Genomic DNA, 16,301 nt, shown 5'->3' with positions numbered 1-16,301 from the left:
GCACTTTTTTAAAGAAAAAAACATTGTTTTGTCTTGAAATGTTTACAAAAATTTTAAAATACCAAATATTTATTGAACTAGCAAATTAATAGAATTAATGTCCACACATTTATAAAAAGTGTAAACTCAATCAATTTTTTTAGTAATAAAATCTTGTCGAAAATAATTATGATTACATTTACACATTAATCTAAGCACATGAAGCACAAATTGAATCTATTTCTTTTTGTCAGTCATGCTAACAGTGCTTATTTTCTTTATTGGTTGGTTTTCTTCTGGATTAAGCTCAGTGTGTGTCTTGTGTGGACTGGAACATTTTTGAGTGATGACGTATAACAGAGCAACCAATCCAAGGATTATGATCATAGCTCCTGATCCAAGGCCCGCCGCCAGTAACAACCTCTCTAATGAAACTCTTGGGTTCAAAGTTATGACTTTTATTCTTATATCTGAGCTTGGATGAGGACAAAAACATTCAACTCGTCCATTTGTCTGGAAAGAAAAACCAACATTGATTGTAAGACAGACAGGCTCATAGGTCGAAAACTCTTTAATGTCTACAAAAATTACTATTGTCGCTGCTTATAACATCATTGTACACCCTTCGCACCAGTTTCGTCGTTAAAATATAAAACGCGTCTAAAAGTTTTCTTTTTAAATTTTCATACTCTTGATATGGTGATTTCTTTTCTCTATTTTGCTGTGTCATGTTTCAGGTTTAACCTTGTTTCATTGTTCAAGATTTCGCTTTTTAGGATATAAAAAGAAACAAAAATGATTGAGGCTCATGGTGTTAATTTTTTCAAATTCTATTGAGAGAGAGAGGAAGAAAGAAAAAAAGAATGAGAGAGAGACTTTGTTAATGCTATTTTTAAAAGCATTAATTAAAAAAATATTGAGCAATAAAGAATTTGCAAGGAAAACAAAAAGCAAACAATAAAGAGGACTTACCGCTCTTTCTTTCACTGAAAAAAGAACAGGTACGTGTGAAGGAAATTTACATAATTGGACCATATTAGTGATATGATGATATTACTTATATTTAAAAAACAATTAATTTCAGAACACATTTTCACCTTTCATAGAATTACAATGACTCATTGGTGTCGTTCCTGTTGCTGTGGGGTTCTGTATCTTTGTTGTCAATTGTGTACTAACACCTGAATAGTTAGAAATATGTAAACCACTAGTTGTAGATGAGTGTAAGCGTGCACCAGAGTTTGAAACTGTTTGATTTGTTTGATAGTGATCAGATGTCTGTGGTTTATTAAGTCCATGACCAGATGTTGTCGGTGTATTTATTCCTAGACCAGATGTTGTCGGTGTATTTACTCCTAGACCAGATGTTGTCGGTGTATTTACTCCTTGTGCAGGTTTTGTCGGTGTATTGATTCCTAGACCAGACTTTGTCGGTGTATTTACTCCTTGTCCAGATGTTGTCGGTGTATTAACTCCTTGGCTAGATGTTGTTGGTGTATTTACTCCTTGGCTAGATGTTGTTGGTGTATTTACTCCTTGACCAGATGTTTTCGCTGTATTTACTCCTTGGCTAGATGGTGTCGGTGTATTTACTCCTTGGCTAGATGTTGATGGTGTATTTACTCCTATGCTAGATGTTGTCGGTGTATTTACTCCTTGGCTAGATGTTGTCGGTGTATTTATTCCCTGGCTAGATGTTGTCGGTGTATTTATTCCTTGGCTAGATGTTGTCGGTGTATTTACTCCTTGTCCAGATGTTGTCGGTGTATTTACTCCTTGGCTAGATGTTATGGGTGTATTTATTCCCTGGCTAGATGTTGTCGGTGTATTTACTCCTTGGCTAGATGTTGTTGGTGTATTTACTCCTTGGCTATATGTTTTCAGTGTATTTACTCCTTGGCTAGATGTTGTCAGTGTAATTACTCCTTGGCTAGATGTTGTCAATGTATTTACTCCTTGGCTAAATATTGGACCTAATTGTAAATAACAGAGAAATGATATTTCATTCATAATTAAACTCTCACGAATGTATACTATGCAAATCATAAAATTTGATGAGTTTGTTCTAATTAAATAAATATAAAGGAATAACAAATTTTTAGATTAAAATTGTATAGCTACAAGGATGGTTGTGGTGATCCAAGGAATTGAATAACATGACATAGAGGTTGATTAATCATTAACATGTATTTTGTAGTTGTTACTACGATTTAAATGTAGTTATTGCCAAAAAAAGTGCATAACTTGCGGTTTTGGGGAAATATGGAGACAACCTACAGTTTTCAAGCTCTTATATCTTTTAAAATATAAGAAAGGGGAGCAGAGCACACAAACATCCAAAGCATGAATGGTAGGATCATATGCCACGGAGGAGTGCGTATTCCCTTCCAACCGTTCATATTCCCCGTGTGTCATTTATCATGACTGGGGAAAAACAGGGAAATTCTATGTCAATGCAGAGAGTAAATGTTGGCCTAGTAGTTAGTATGCACAACTTTAGCTATTAATGGATTAATGCTTGACTTTCGCTGTTTTCGATTTGTTTTGTTCCAAAAGTATGTTGAACTTAATATTATATCTATTAATAATATATTTATTATTTTTATTTTTTGCTAATAATTATTTTTTTTCTCTTAAACAAATCATAGTTTGCTTAGTGATACATCAAAAGAAAATATATTGATACTGTATATCACTAAAATTTAGCGACACCTTATTTTCGCGAGAAAGTCATTGACTCTTGACAAGCGAGACAAAATTTTCACGAATTGTGGTTATTGCTCTACATAATCTAATGGAATACTATTATACGCGAGAATTAAATTTTCGAGAGCACACTGTCTCGCGTAATTATGCGAAAATAAAGTTCTCGCGAGTAAAAAGTGATTTACAGTAGTCAAATATAAAATTTTGAAAAATATGACATTAAATTAATTTGTATTTTTAATTTAAATTAGATATTAATAACAAAACTGTCCTTGAAAAGCTATTTCTTTGTACATGCATCTTCTTAATTAGAATATCCTTATAACTCACCGTCCCAAAAATTTCTGTCGTTTAATTTTCGCTATTTTTGTATATTTGATACATGACTATATATACTATGTGTATGTACATTTTAGACAAAATCTTTCTAGACGTTTTTTGGACAGGAAATTCCAAAAGATACCCCCCTTTAGTTGTTTACAATTAGAGAAAATTTTTGACCAATGAGCAATATAATCCTTGATCTTAAAAAAAGCCAGCTTAGATCAGCCATCAAATTTCATTGACTTATTCCTTAATAAAACATACTGAGATTAACGTAACGTGCAACACGGCCGAGCTTGGTGTTGTTGATATGTCTTGTATCACCGAAGTGTCACACTCTATAGTTCCTTAACCTGTAACCTCAGAATTTTGTCGACCAAATTTAAGATATATACAAATACAATACGATAATGCAATGAGTTTCTTTCTTGAATGAACAAAAACTAACTGTGGTCAACAAGTGTCTTATGCAAGTAAACTTCTTCTTGTCCTGCCACTTCAAAATTATTGTCTCTTGGCACTTTCCCCACCTTATCTGTGGTATGTTACCTCTCTACCGAAACAAGCAGCTGCCTTATTCAGGTCTTACGTGCGTTGGTTTACTATGAAACACTTAGCTGTCTCTTCCCCGTAACCGTCTGTCTTATTTAGGTCTTACACTGTTTAAAGGAGAGCAAAGGGAAGCAAAAAAGCCAAGTTTTTTTCGCGTTACATAAAGCAAATCAAATTAAGAGCAGTGCAAACACAGACCTCCAAAACATCAGAGGTAGAATCAAGTGCCATGGAGGAGTAAGCATTCCCTGCCGACTGGTCACACCCGCCGTTTTTTATTTTTATATTTCATTTTTGTTAAATTAAAACACCTCAGTTTGAAAAGTTATTGTTCTTCGCAAAAATAAGCAAAAATATGAAGAGAAAAAAAATGGAAATATACATTACGAGTGTAAAAAGGAATTGCACTCATAGGAGAAGATGTGGCTTCTATAGTCCTAAGAAGGTAATTTAAGACTACAGGTTCACAGTGGAAAAACGTAGAGAATACAAATATAGATAAAAGGCTAATAATATAGGGTCATTGTACTGATGTTTTTAGTATCGGAATTCAAATTAACGCCTGTACTGTTAGCGTTCAATATCGCATCATTCCGATGACCCTACTGAGCGCTATGATTTGCTTATCTATGTTTCAATGGGTATAATGCGCACTGAATTTTTAATAAATAATTTCATTTTTGTAAAAAAACAAATACACATCTTACCTACATGCTACTCCCTTTCTTTAATTTAACTCGGAGAATTTGACCAGACGACCGTTTTTGTTAACAACGGGGCTTTTGACATTGAACGCTCGAATTCGGAATACTAATCGGAAAACTCAGCGTTCAATAAAACGATAAAAAAAGATACAGAACGCTAAAATTCTCTAGATTTTTGGTAAATGACGATAGATGTAACTTGTAACATCGTACACTGTATGTTAACAGTTAAGTATTGAGTGAAAAAGAAGAGTGCATTACAAAATGACAGAAGTAACGAGATATTCTACAAAAATATACTATAATTTATATTAATAGAAAAATGAAATGATACAAACATTTGTTTAAAGGGTAAATTAAGTTCAGTTCTTACCAATTTGACATATATCTCCCGTACTATTATTTATACAAGTACAGAAGAAAAATGGCTTGAATTGAACACTTGTACACTGTCCGTTAAAAAGACAAGGGTTTGGATCACAAAAATCCCTCTCTGTCAAAAGATAAAAATAGAACACATGTAGAGAGTCATATTTTTATAGTATCCGACGGGACTGATAAGATGTATGAGATAAAAATGTCCCCTTTTGCAGATAAAAAGAAAGTCATCAATCATTTAATAAGCAAAACAAATGTAAAGCAATAATTACATACATCTAAAACTCCAATTAAACTTTATGCTATTATTTATGATAAAAACATTATTTTACTTATTTTTTCTTTCTGTTCTCATTAAATAAATCATATGCACGTATATTTTGTTTTGTTTTTGTTAAAATTTAATAGTCAATATTTGTTTTACATGAATCTAGTGCAAAGGCAAGCTTACTCTTCTCACATTGTAACCCAGTGAAGTCGTCTGTACATGAACAAGTATATTTCGTATTGTTATCAAATGAATAACATTGTCCAGAATGTTGACAAGGATCTGAAGCACAGGGATCTAAAAAGAAAATTGATGAAGTTTAGGTTATCTTCAAAATACGACAAATAAAGACAATATGAATTTCCAGATGTATAAAAGATAGCATTTACCTGGTAGTTCTACTGTAACATAGAGACATCTCTCGGCGTACGCCAAACTTATTAATAAAAAAAATTAGGCATAAAAGTATATTTCATTGACTGCCAAACCATTACTACAGAATATTAACATAGTTTTGAATTAATAATTCTAGCAATCGATAACTTATTTTATCGTATAATTATTTGATATTTGATGACAGCTGGATATATATGAATTTGTTTCAAAACAAAATAGATATTCCTATTAAACGCAGTGATCATTTGATTTAAAAAAATTTAAAAAATGCAACAAGTCTAGCATTTATTACAACTACCTAATATAATGTTGGTATTGGTTTGCTTAAAACTACAGAAAATAGCTAGAAGGCTTACGCTCAGGTAAGATGAAATGTATTGGCCTTACAAGGTAGTAAAACATAAAATGTTATTACTGTTATACAAGTACTTAATACTTATACCTGTCTAATGCTTTTAAACAAATTTGGCGAGCACCAGCCTGACTTGCAAGAAATTCTACTTGGGCAACTTTAGCGTCGATTGTGCCGTTGATGAGTTCCCTGCTGTATTGAATGGTCACAATTTCCTCGCTTTTAGGTGTGCTAACGATATTTGTGATGCCTCTGTAAAAACAAGTTGGACAACATAAATCATCTAAAAGATGAATCAAAACCGTATTTCTGTGAACATGCATGTCAAAAAACATCTTGATATTCTAGAGGTAGGATTAGGTGCCTAAGAAGACAACAAATTCACTGTCAGCATTGTAATTTCATTTCGTTTGTAGAATTTGGTGACCAAGTACCAAGGATTGTCCGGTAAAATTTATAGAAGTTGTCTAAAATAAGAAAAGAATCATCACTGCGTTCTAAATTTTTTATACTCTTTAATAATTTTTTCATCAATATCGAAAGCAAAAATCAAATAGGTCTATGCATAATTAAACAAATTATGATATTTTGTATTTTAAATAGTTTCGTCATAAGGCACATGGATGATAACGTCAAAATGTTGTTAGGAAACACCATTTTTTCCCAATTATGTTGGTCTCCATTTTGTTCATCCTGCACTATGTATAAATCTCCTTAAACCTCCTTCTATTTTCATTTAATGCACTGGTGTTTGAGGTGTTATTAAAATATGTAAAGTATTTTTCTCCTGTATTCTATTTTTTGTCCTATTCTCGCAGAGATATCCTTTTATGTTCAGTTATTCAGAGGTGAAAAATTAAAATAAAAATAACATTAATTAATAAAAATGTCATTTATTTAAGCAAATGACGCAAAACAAAAATACATGTATTAAGGGGATAAGAAAATACTAGACAAAAATTCGAAAGAACACAAAAATCCTTTATATCATAGTGTGTAATTTAACCCCATAAAATTGAATATAGCATAAAGCAGGCTCTGATATGCTTGCCATCAAAAAGGGTGGGTTAAAAGAAAAATAAACGCCAAACAAACAGGTAGGAACACTTCTACATGTATAACAATATAAAAAATAACGGTGGAAGAAAGGGATTGGATGGAGGTTTTTTCCCGACAAAATTTCTCTTGCAATTTAGCGTGAAAAACAAGGATCACGTGAGTTGGAGACGCCACGCTAATTGGTTGTTAATTAAGACAATTGAATCATAGATTAAAAATAGGCAATTGTTCCCGACATAAATAGTTTGTAAACACCAAACAACTTCACAACAATTTTCAAAAAACAAACATGCTACATCAAAATGATGAATATTAAAAAATTATACATGTAGTTCTTTCATTCTGTAACATAAAGGATATTTATGTTATACTTGGAACTTTATAATTGCAGTTAAATTATACGCATACATTTCAATCAACTTGTAATTCATAAAGTAACATACCCGGAATTCGAAGAGAAGGCATAGACAGGAAATCGACAATATGTGCCATTTTTGCATGATAAATCCGTTGGCTCTGGGAATGAAACAAAGTATGGCTTTCCCTGAAAAAATCTTACATATAAGACAATTTAAATATCGATGGAAGAATGTAGCTTGACAAAAGATTATGAAACTTTCTTTTCATTAAGAACCCTTTTTCAAATTCAAGTTTTTTTTTCTGACAAGGCAAAATGAATGTCCAATTCGTTTCCATATGATGTGTTTAAGTAATACGCAACTTACTATTTCGGGAGTTGTTGGTCGAAATATATTTTCTGAAACATAGAAAATATATTAAAATTCGATTTCTCTTTTATAAGATATAATACCTTATTTTTCAGTTGACGCCAGTTCGAACTGTTTCACATACAGTGGTTTAAATTCATATTGATGAAAACAATCAAGTTGAGATCAATTGAAGGAAATAAAGAATAACAGCTAAGAATGAATAAAACGATGCTAAATAAAAACATTTCTTTTCTTCTATGGATTATTTTTGGCATTTTCTATAAAATACATTTTAGTATTGTTTTTGGAAATAATGGAATACTTATATTTTTAACTTCACATTTTTATCTCTAATCCAACCCCTTAAATAATGCTTTCTGTTCTAAGCAGCTTGACGTCTCAAATAAAGATTGAAAATAAAAATGAAATAAATTAGAAAAAAAAAAAACAAACAATAAAATGAAGAAAAAAAACCGTCTGAATCCTTTAATAATTTGATAATGCCCAAACCTTTGACCAGGATGCGGAAGCAGTGTAAATCCACAGTCATTATTCTGTAAAGAGATGGAGGTAGAGGACAGTAAGGACTAATTATAATATTTAGGAATCAATACTATATTTTGGGTGAATTCGCCGTTCATCAGACACCGTTGTATTTCAATGAGTTCAATATAAAGGGATATCGCTATCGACGGAAAATTATTTAAATGGAGCTTAACGTTAAGTATGTGATTAAAATAAGAGTTTTGGACACAATTGCATACTATTTATTGATAAATTATCACGAATTTCCTATATTTAAAGATAAATGAATTAAAATTATTGATATGGGTATTTGTTCATCTTTAACTTAAGAATAAACCATCAACTTGAATTTAATTGACAATATCGTTGATCAAATCTGGAAAACTTCAAGATGCCACAATTTTCGTTACAGAAGCTTGAAAAGACTTGTAATAGAGTAGTTCTCTCCTTTCTCTCGTGGTTTATACTCTATTTTTGTACAAATAATTTGAGGTAGATTCTTAAAATCTTTTATCAGTTATTTGATTTTCATTGAAAAATTCCGAGTTTTTATTTTCTTTTTCTACCAGCTGTCAGTTAGGTTCTGGATGAAAATGGAAGTGAGTTATATGATTACACATGCATCGGAATACGTCCAATGCATGGTTCATTTGTATCCCATGCATCGTGAAATGGAAAAAATTCTAAAAAAAAAAATTAAATACATTGAAGCGAAATTTCTTTGAATGTTATGTTAAATAAACTATCATTGACAAAATTCTCCGACTCGTTCCGACGAGGGCTTAATATATAAAAACCGGCAACTCTAAAAAGTACCAAAATCATATTCTTCTTGTAATTTCTCTTTGATGATGTTAAATTTGTTGGTGCACACGGCCGGCAGGGGATGCCCACTCTTTCATGGCACCGAATCCAACCTCTGATGTTTTCGGGGGTCCATGTTTGCTCTGCTCTTACTTTGTATTGTTTTATGGACTTTGAAATTGAATACTTTTCGTTATCTCCATATCCTTCTTCAATTCTATTCTCAGGCTATTTTTAATGATGAGGGATGATGAAAATCGGCATCATTGAAAAATGAAATCATGTCTGCTTCAAGACAGAAAAAAGAAAGGGCTTAGGAACTCTTTTAAAATTTTATTTTATTATTCAAAGTTGTCCAAAGCAAGACATGTGTCCGATGCATCGTCAATTCACCCTCCATTTAATTTTTGATACGTTTAACCTCCTCTTCAAAAGAGGAAATATATGTTATTTTGACGCTACAACGGTTCAATGGCATACAAGAGCAATGTGCTTAACGAGAATTAAAATCATGTTGAACACGTTTGACCAAAATATGCTTGTCTCATAAACTTTAAAGAAATATCCATTGATAATTTACTGTATGGTTTTTGCCCATTGATAAGTCAGCCTTTATTCTATTTTCTTGTAGTCAAAATATACTATAAGTATATTTTACTTTACCCTTGGTTATCTTCAGCATTTGCACATAGAATATGATGTCCTTTTTCTACTTCTGTCGGAGACCAGGACATCGATATAAATACAGCATTACTACTGATATTAGCTGCAGGTTGAATGCCCGTGTGGTTGACAGGTTTTCCATCTCGTCGAAGAAAATCAAATCGTGTTATATGCCTAAAATAAATTGCAACGAAGACAAAAGTAGGCACACGTCAAAAAGCGATTTTAAATAAGAAGAAAATTCGAATTTATTTAGAAACTTTACTTTCCAGCTGATGCTTCGGCGTACACATCGACATGAAAATCTCCTCCAACATAAATAGTATACTCCTGGTTATTACTTGGAGTGGGTGGTATAATTTCAGGTGGATCTGTTCTCCCAGTTATTTTGAAATACATCTAAATTAATAGATTGGCATGAAATAGTTATACCATGATATTTTTGATTTCTGTATTTAGAAATATTGAAAATGATGATTCGTATGACTATTGTGTATATGAATTTTTAAATTTGAAAGACATACCATGACAACAACTCTTCCCAGAACACTTATGTATGGGAACAAAGCTGTGCCCTGAATTGTAATATTGTGTTTGCTGTAGTCTTTCACTGTGATTGCTACACCAAATGTGTCGCTTTCGTTAAAATATCGCTGATTGACTGAGATTTTCATGACACATTTCTAGAAGAAAATATCCTCAAATGTAAGATACATTGATATGTTAATGATGAATTAAAGAAAAAAATATTGAGATAACGATCAATATTCAAGCTGAAAGTCCATAAAACAATACAAAATACGGTCAAAGCGTCAAAGCGAAACTCCGAAATATCAGAGGTGGGATCTGGTACCATTTAGAAGTGAGCATCCCCTGCCGACCGGTCACACTCGTCGTGTGCACTTTGGCATGATCGGGAAGTAACGGAAAAATCATTCGTCATTTCAGTGTATAAGTAATGGACTATCAATTTGTATGACAGTTTACGGTAGCTCAGTCGGTAAAGCGCTCGCTTCGAGATCGGGAGGTCCTGAGTTTGTATCTCGACCGCGACTGACCTAGTCGTTAAAATAGGTAACAACTGTTCCTTCGCCATGCATTCGGCACTTTGAAGTGAAAGTTGCGGGTCCTTCGGATGAGACCTTTAAAACCGAGGCCCCATGTCAGCGGCAGTCGCTGGCACGATAAAGATCCCTCACTGCTCAATGGCCCTGAGTGCCAAGTAAAGGTCAATAATTGAAACCCTTCACCTGCATACGGTGACGTCTCCATATGATTGAAAAATTCTCGAGAGGGACGTTAAACAATATACAATCAGTCAATCAATTTGTATGAAAAACGCCAGTCAGCAAAAATAAATTGTATTTGCTGACAAGGTCATTGTATCGACCACAGAACTTTCGAATGGTGACTTCTATTTTCCATCAACTTGTTTGTCAATAATTTAAAAATAAAAAGTATTATATGAGGTAGTGTACAGTTTTTGGGTTGAAAATAGCATCTCCAAATATTGTCATTAAGGACATTAAGATGGTGTCACAAATATGATAGAATAAAAATGGATATCTGGATTGTTATATATTTTCGGACCTATTTTGGTCTTAAATGATACAAACATTATATTTATTATTTCTCAACATATTTTTTCGATAACAACATGTAGCACGGCTGGTATGACCGGTCAGCAGGGGTGCTCATTCTTTCATGGCACCTGATCCCACCTCGGATGTTTCAGGGGTCCATGTTTTTCTGCTCCTGATTTGAAATGTTCGAATTGACTTTGGAGCTTAAATATTTTTCGTTACCTGCAGATTAGTTGACAAAATATTTCATGCATTGATAATATAGATCTAAGTTGTGTTCTACAATATCAACAATTGCAATTTTATTATCAGTCTCTTGTACGATAGATATTAATTTACACTAAGCACTCGTACACATAAATTAATTCTTTTACAAGTTATCCTTTTGAAGCAGATCAAACATCTACGATATACACTGTTTGTCCAGTTCAACATAATAAAAGGCTATTTTGTGCCAGTGTAACAAAACTTTGATCAAAATTGCTTTAATTGATCTCTCTGGTATTGACGTAAATTTGTTAGGAACAATCTCTCGCTCATAAAGCTTACTTCGTAAAAAAAAACCTTTATTTTGTATTGAAAAAAGAACTTGACACACAGTTAAAGCCTTTTAAATGTTTTACCATTCCTTGTTTTGTGATAAAAAGACTATATGATTTCTACCTTATTCTACATTGTAGCAAACGACAGAAATCATAAAGTTTTGAAAATTCTAATGAATATTGGATCGCATTGTCACAACTGCATTTAAGTAGTTGAGAGATATTTTAAGCAGATGTGTGAAAATTTGCGTTAAAATTATTCAACATGATAGAAAAAATCCAAAGTTTGTCTTACAAGTTTCGTAATTTAAAAAAATCATTTGCAACACTTTGTGCGACCCTTACAAAGTTATCTTTTCTCCTGCTATTAATGAAAAAATCTGCCTCTGCTGAATGATGAAAAGAAAAAAGTTATTTTTTTATATATATATATCTGTCATTTTGAAATACTTTATTTGATCTCGATGAATAAAATTACATACCACTCGATCAAGAGAGAAAATATTTTGGTTTTTTAAGTTCTCTACAAATGATCCCATGCCTGAAGACTCCTCGTATAAAGCTTTATCACAGCGTATTGCATCTCCATCATTGTCAACAGATGTCAGGTGTATCGTGTGTATCTTTCCAAGTTCTAAGCTTAATTCATTAAAGAAAAACATTTACAACAAAATATATCAATTAATAGATAATTCTTCTGAATCAGTTAACTTAGCTTTCTTTAGTAAATGTCAAGATTTTATTTAAGTAATTGAATGAAACAGCTTTTAAGAACTAGATCATGATTTTTGCATTTAATATTGCCATTTACTGACTTACATTTTCCATACTAATTGTTAGGCATTTATTTACACACACTGAATTTTCGACGGATTTTCCCTTGATTTCCAGATCATGACATGGCAGTAAGAGGCAATTGTGACTAGTCGGCTGGGGATACTCTCTCCTCCATGGCAGCTGATCCCACCTCTGATGTTTTGGAGGTCTGCATTTGCTCTGCTCATATTCTATATTGCTTTAAGAATCTTTTGATCTTGAGTACTGTTCGTTATCTCCATACGTTTTACTCCATCTATTTCATACAAAATACCAATCAATCTTTGTTTGTTAGATAAAGAATTCATCTGTAGCTATTGCAGAGAAAAGTAAGAAACAACGAAGCTGTTCCTTATTTTTCTGCAATATTGCTAGCGTTTATTCCCGTACTAACAAAAGCAGGGCATTTTATTTTTATATACATATATTTATGTATGAATCATCCAGAGAAGTTAAGTAAATGGTGATATTTTATTATTGATATTGTATAAAATGAAATGAATGTTTCGTGGATCGAAAAAAATACACTGCATATTAAATCCACAGACGAGGCATGAAAAAAAAAAATGGTTGTAAGCGACGTTAAGTGAATGATTAATTAAAGCGAATTACACGATTACCATTTACTCTGAATAGCATTTTAAGTGATTTAAATGTGCTCTTTGAAAAATAAAAACATGAAAATTGTTTACCTATATAGTGGTTTGACAAGAACAACGGGACTTGTATTGGTTCTGTTTGTATCATTTCTTATCCCTGGGTCCACCTTTACTTGAAGGTTGATGAAGGACAGTGCCGGTAAAAGTGTCATATAGTTATCGATAAGGCTTCTAAACCTATAATAATAAATTATAAACAATATTATTCTTATTTAAAATGTTGTCTATCAATAGTTATTTTAAGAACTTCAGAATTATTTAGAATATTATATTAAATGAAGTATGCTTTGTGACCTGTGATTTTTTTCATTAGAAAGCAACCTATAGGTTCGTTTTATCAATTTTTTATGTCAGGAAATTTTACTACTGTACATAAGAATATTCAAAACAGTTGAATTATTTTTACAACTATTGAATCTTCATAAACGTTATTGCTGCTTAAAATGTCCCCACAAAGGATGACCAAATTAGTTTCGTTTTTTTTTTTTGAATGACAATTTATAAATACTATATAAGATATCCATGCATTTAGAAAAAAAAAATAAATTACATACATGTACAATCAAAATGCAAAATCTTACATTACATAGTACATATATCTTCCTGTATTGTTTTTGTTTTTTTGTGAATACTTTATTAAACAATGCATTTTCAAATGGCTACATATATTTGTAATAATTATTATATCCAATACGTATGACCGTGCAAAATGTATATTTTGCACATTCCTATATATTATCTATTTTCGGCTAGTTTATTAATTAATGTATTTAACATACGCAATCTTGTGAAATTCTTCTAGATATGGAAGTGATAAAATGTAACTCAATGTTTATAAAAAGTCTTAACTGTAACAATGAAATAATAAATCAAAGCCATTAAATATTGCTTAAGGACAAATACTTATCAGATAATGTGGACAGATGGACAATATATTTCAAGATCAAAAGAGTGTTTGACACTAATTGAGTTACAACGTTTGGATAACAATTAGCGGATTAACGCAGGTCAAGTAATGGGCGTTAACTTTTAGCGATGATCAGTCTTGAGTAATAAAGATTAATTGACAGTGATTGGATAGAACACATTGATTAATTTATAATTGGATATGTCAATCAAAGTAAAGAAAATGTTTTATAGAATGTTACTTAGATAATAGAAGTTAGTTAGAATCAGAGTAAGAGAAAAGATACATGTAAATTAAAAAAGCGTCCTAAAAGCCGTAGCGTTTGCCTCATTGTCATAAGGTTCGTCTGTCTGTCCGTTTAATTTATTATCTAGCGAGTTTCCCCTATACATATTGTACGGAGTGAAGAGTAGCATATTCCCCAGATTGTTGTTATATGTTTTATGAACTTTAATAAATGTGGAAAATATTGCGAGTGTTGAGCTAATTCCCTAGTAATCGCCAAGGTGGAGTAATACACACTAAAACGGGCGGTTATATTTGGTGGAGAATCCTAAGGGTAATTTACCCAGGGCTACTGCATATACTTTGTAGTAGTTAGATCCTAGTATCTCATACAACCAAGCGAGTTTGCTAAACTTCGTACCAGAATTCCCCTAATCATGGACATGTTTCCATTTGTTCCTACATGGATGCGACCAGTCCAACCGCGCTTTACCTTGCAACAATGTGGACGCTGCGGATTAAGACACGGCTGGACCGTCTGCAATGCACTGACGTCACCATGTTTCAAGTGTGGAAGAAGAGGACACTATGCTAGGATGTGTAGAACACGGACTTTCCGTACCATCTGTGCCGTCTCTTCAGTACCGACGCGCTCAGTCGAAACACAGACTGATGAAACATGTGCAGTGCGAAGGAAATCAAAGAGGAAGCAAAATAGAGACAGAGAAAGAATTATCAAATTTCGGACAACCCGCAAAGAAAAATCCACATTGAGTAAAATGCCATTTTCATCTGTCAGTGTCATTGAAATTCATAGTGAAACATTGGAGACCCAAGTTAAAAAATTCAGGGACCAGGCAGCATCTCACAAATCCGACGCCCAGTATTACCAAAACAAATGGTTGCGTGAGCGGCAAGCGTCTCTAGCGCGGTTCTTAGAAAAGGACAAGATTATCACAGAACTCCAGGAAAAACTCTCTGCTGTACAAAAAGACCTTGAGGAATCGAAAAAGTTGATCGATGACTTCCAGAACGACACCCAAAAGAAACAGGAGGAGATAAATTCACTCAGAAAATACAAAGAATTTCATTCCTCGAGGAAAGCCATATACAGCGGACCGCCCCGTGGAGCCAGGAAGCAGTATCCCAGGACTTCCAACACTGTCAGAAGTTTGCCTGTCGAAGCTAGATCATCTTGGAAACACGAGGACGTGTTTCGGGGGGGGGGGGGCAAAGGAGTACTGTTACCGTGTGAAATGAACAGATTTTGAGTGATAATTATATTCTTCGATATAGTGCTAATTATTAACATAATTATACACCTTGACCGCTAGACATTTGATGCAACCTGGACCTGAGTTAAAGTTTTATTTATTATGCAATTATCTTAATTATGTCAATTATATCCTTCTCCCCAGTGTAACTCTTTATTGTAATTGTTTACTTCATCATTGTTATAAATTGGTTGTTTAATACATGATCTTCAGTTGGAAACTGGACCTTGCACTGTCCACGCCGACATACAGATCGAGTAGAAACACCAAGTTTTAGACCGTTAATAAATTATTAAACGAAGTACCGACTTGTGTATTTCTACCGGTTATATACGCATGAATCAATACTCAATTAGAAAATAAAACTTACTTCATATCGAATTCATTTTCAGTGTAATCAAAGTCCAGAGACATTTCGGAACCTATCAATTCCCATCCTTCTTTTTCACCTACAATGAGTACCACGTCTGTAGAAACATTATTTACTGTTGTTGTTTTATCAATATATGATGCGGTCCCATTCTGATCGTAAACTTCTGCTGTCCATTTCCCAAACATTTCTGGTTTTTTCGTCTGCTGAATTAATTGTTTTCTTTCAATCGTAACATCTGATCCTTTATCTGCTGTTGTACATAATGGACATGGACCTTTATCTATCTTCCAACCATTAAGAAAAAAGATTTTCACCTGTCAAAATGATAAAATTGATTTCATAATAGAGGGGGAGACGAAGTAAATAAATTTTGTCATTAGAATTGACATTTAATGTTTAAAATTTGAGTCTTACATAAACTAGTGAATATTTGTTTTTAAAAAAAAATTAAAAGATTTGTGATGGTAAAAATATGTATTATTTAGGAATAAAGCAAATATAC

General features: G+C 32.7%; 1 protein-coding gene across 1 annotated transcript; it reads right to left on the bottom strand.

Moving 5' to 3' along the window:
* Positions 1 to 216: 216 nt before the first annotated feature.
* On the bottom strand, positions 217 to 16,100 carry LOC134257781 (mucin-2-like). Its single transcript, XM_062740373.1, has 16 exons — positions 15,797 to 16,100; positions 13,054 to 13,197; positions 12,028 to 12,184; positions 9,945 to 10,103; positions 9,686 to 9,819; positions 9,421 to 9,594; positions 7,939 to 7,982; positions 7,444 to 7,475; positions 7,162 to 7,262; positions 5,750 to 5,911; positions 5,301 to 5,347; positions 5,095 to 5,208; positions 4,639 to 4,758; positions 1,077 to 1,952; positions 952 to 965; positions 217 to 492 (listed from the first exon to the last, which is right to left on the bottom strand). Exons 1-16 carry the CDS (start codon positions 15,982 to 15,984, stop codon positions 217 to 219), a joined length of 2,742 nt encoding a protein of 913 aa, XP_062596357.1. The 5' UTR covers positions 15,985 to 16,100.
* Positions 16,101 to 16,301: the final 201 nt, after the last annotated feature.

Source organism: Saccostrea cucullata, unplaced genomic scaffold (genome assembly GCF_032062105.1).
Source record: "Saccostrea cucullata isolate Sc308-1 unplaced genomic scaffold, CSIRO_AGI_Scuc_v1 ctg809, whole genome shotgun sequence".
Lineage (NCBI taxonomy): Eukaryota > Metazoa > Mollusca > Bivalvia > Ostreida > Ostreidae > Saccostrea > Saccostrea cuccullata.
The sequence above is the reverse complement of the archived record's forward strand: the minus strand, read 5'-3'. Positions and strand labels throughout refer to the sequence as shown.

Coding starts and splice junctions, on each gene's coding strand:
- LOC134257781 (XM_062740373.1), bottom strand. CDS start 15,984: ATGTTTGGGAAATGGACAGCAGAAGTTTACGATCAGAATGGGACCGCA. Junction 12,185..13,053: donor CTTGTCAAACCACTATATAG/GTAAACAATTTT, acceptor TAATGAATTAAG/CTTAGAACTTGGAAAGATAC. Junction 10,104..12,027: donor TTTTCTCTCTTGATCGAGTG/GTATGTAATTTT, acceptor ATTTTCTTCTAG/AAATGTGTCATGAAAATCTC.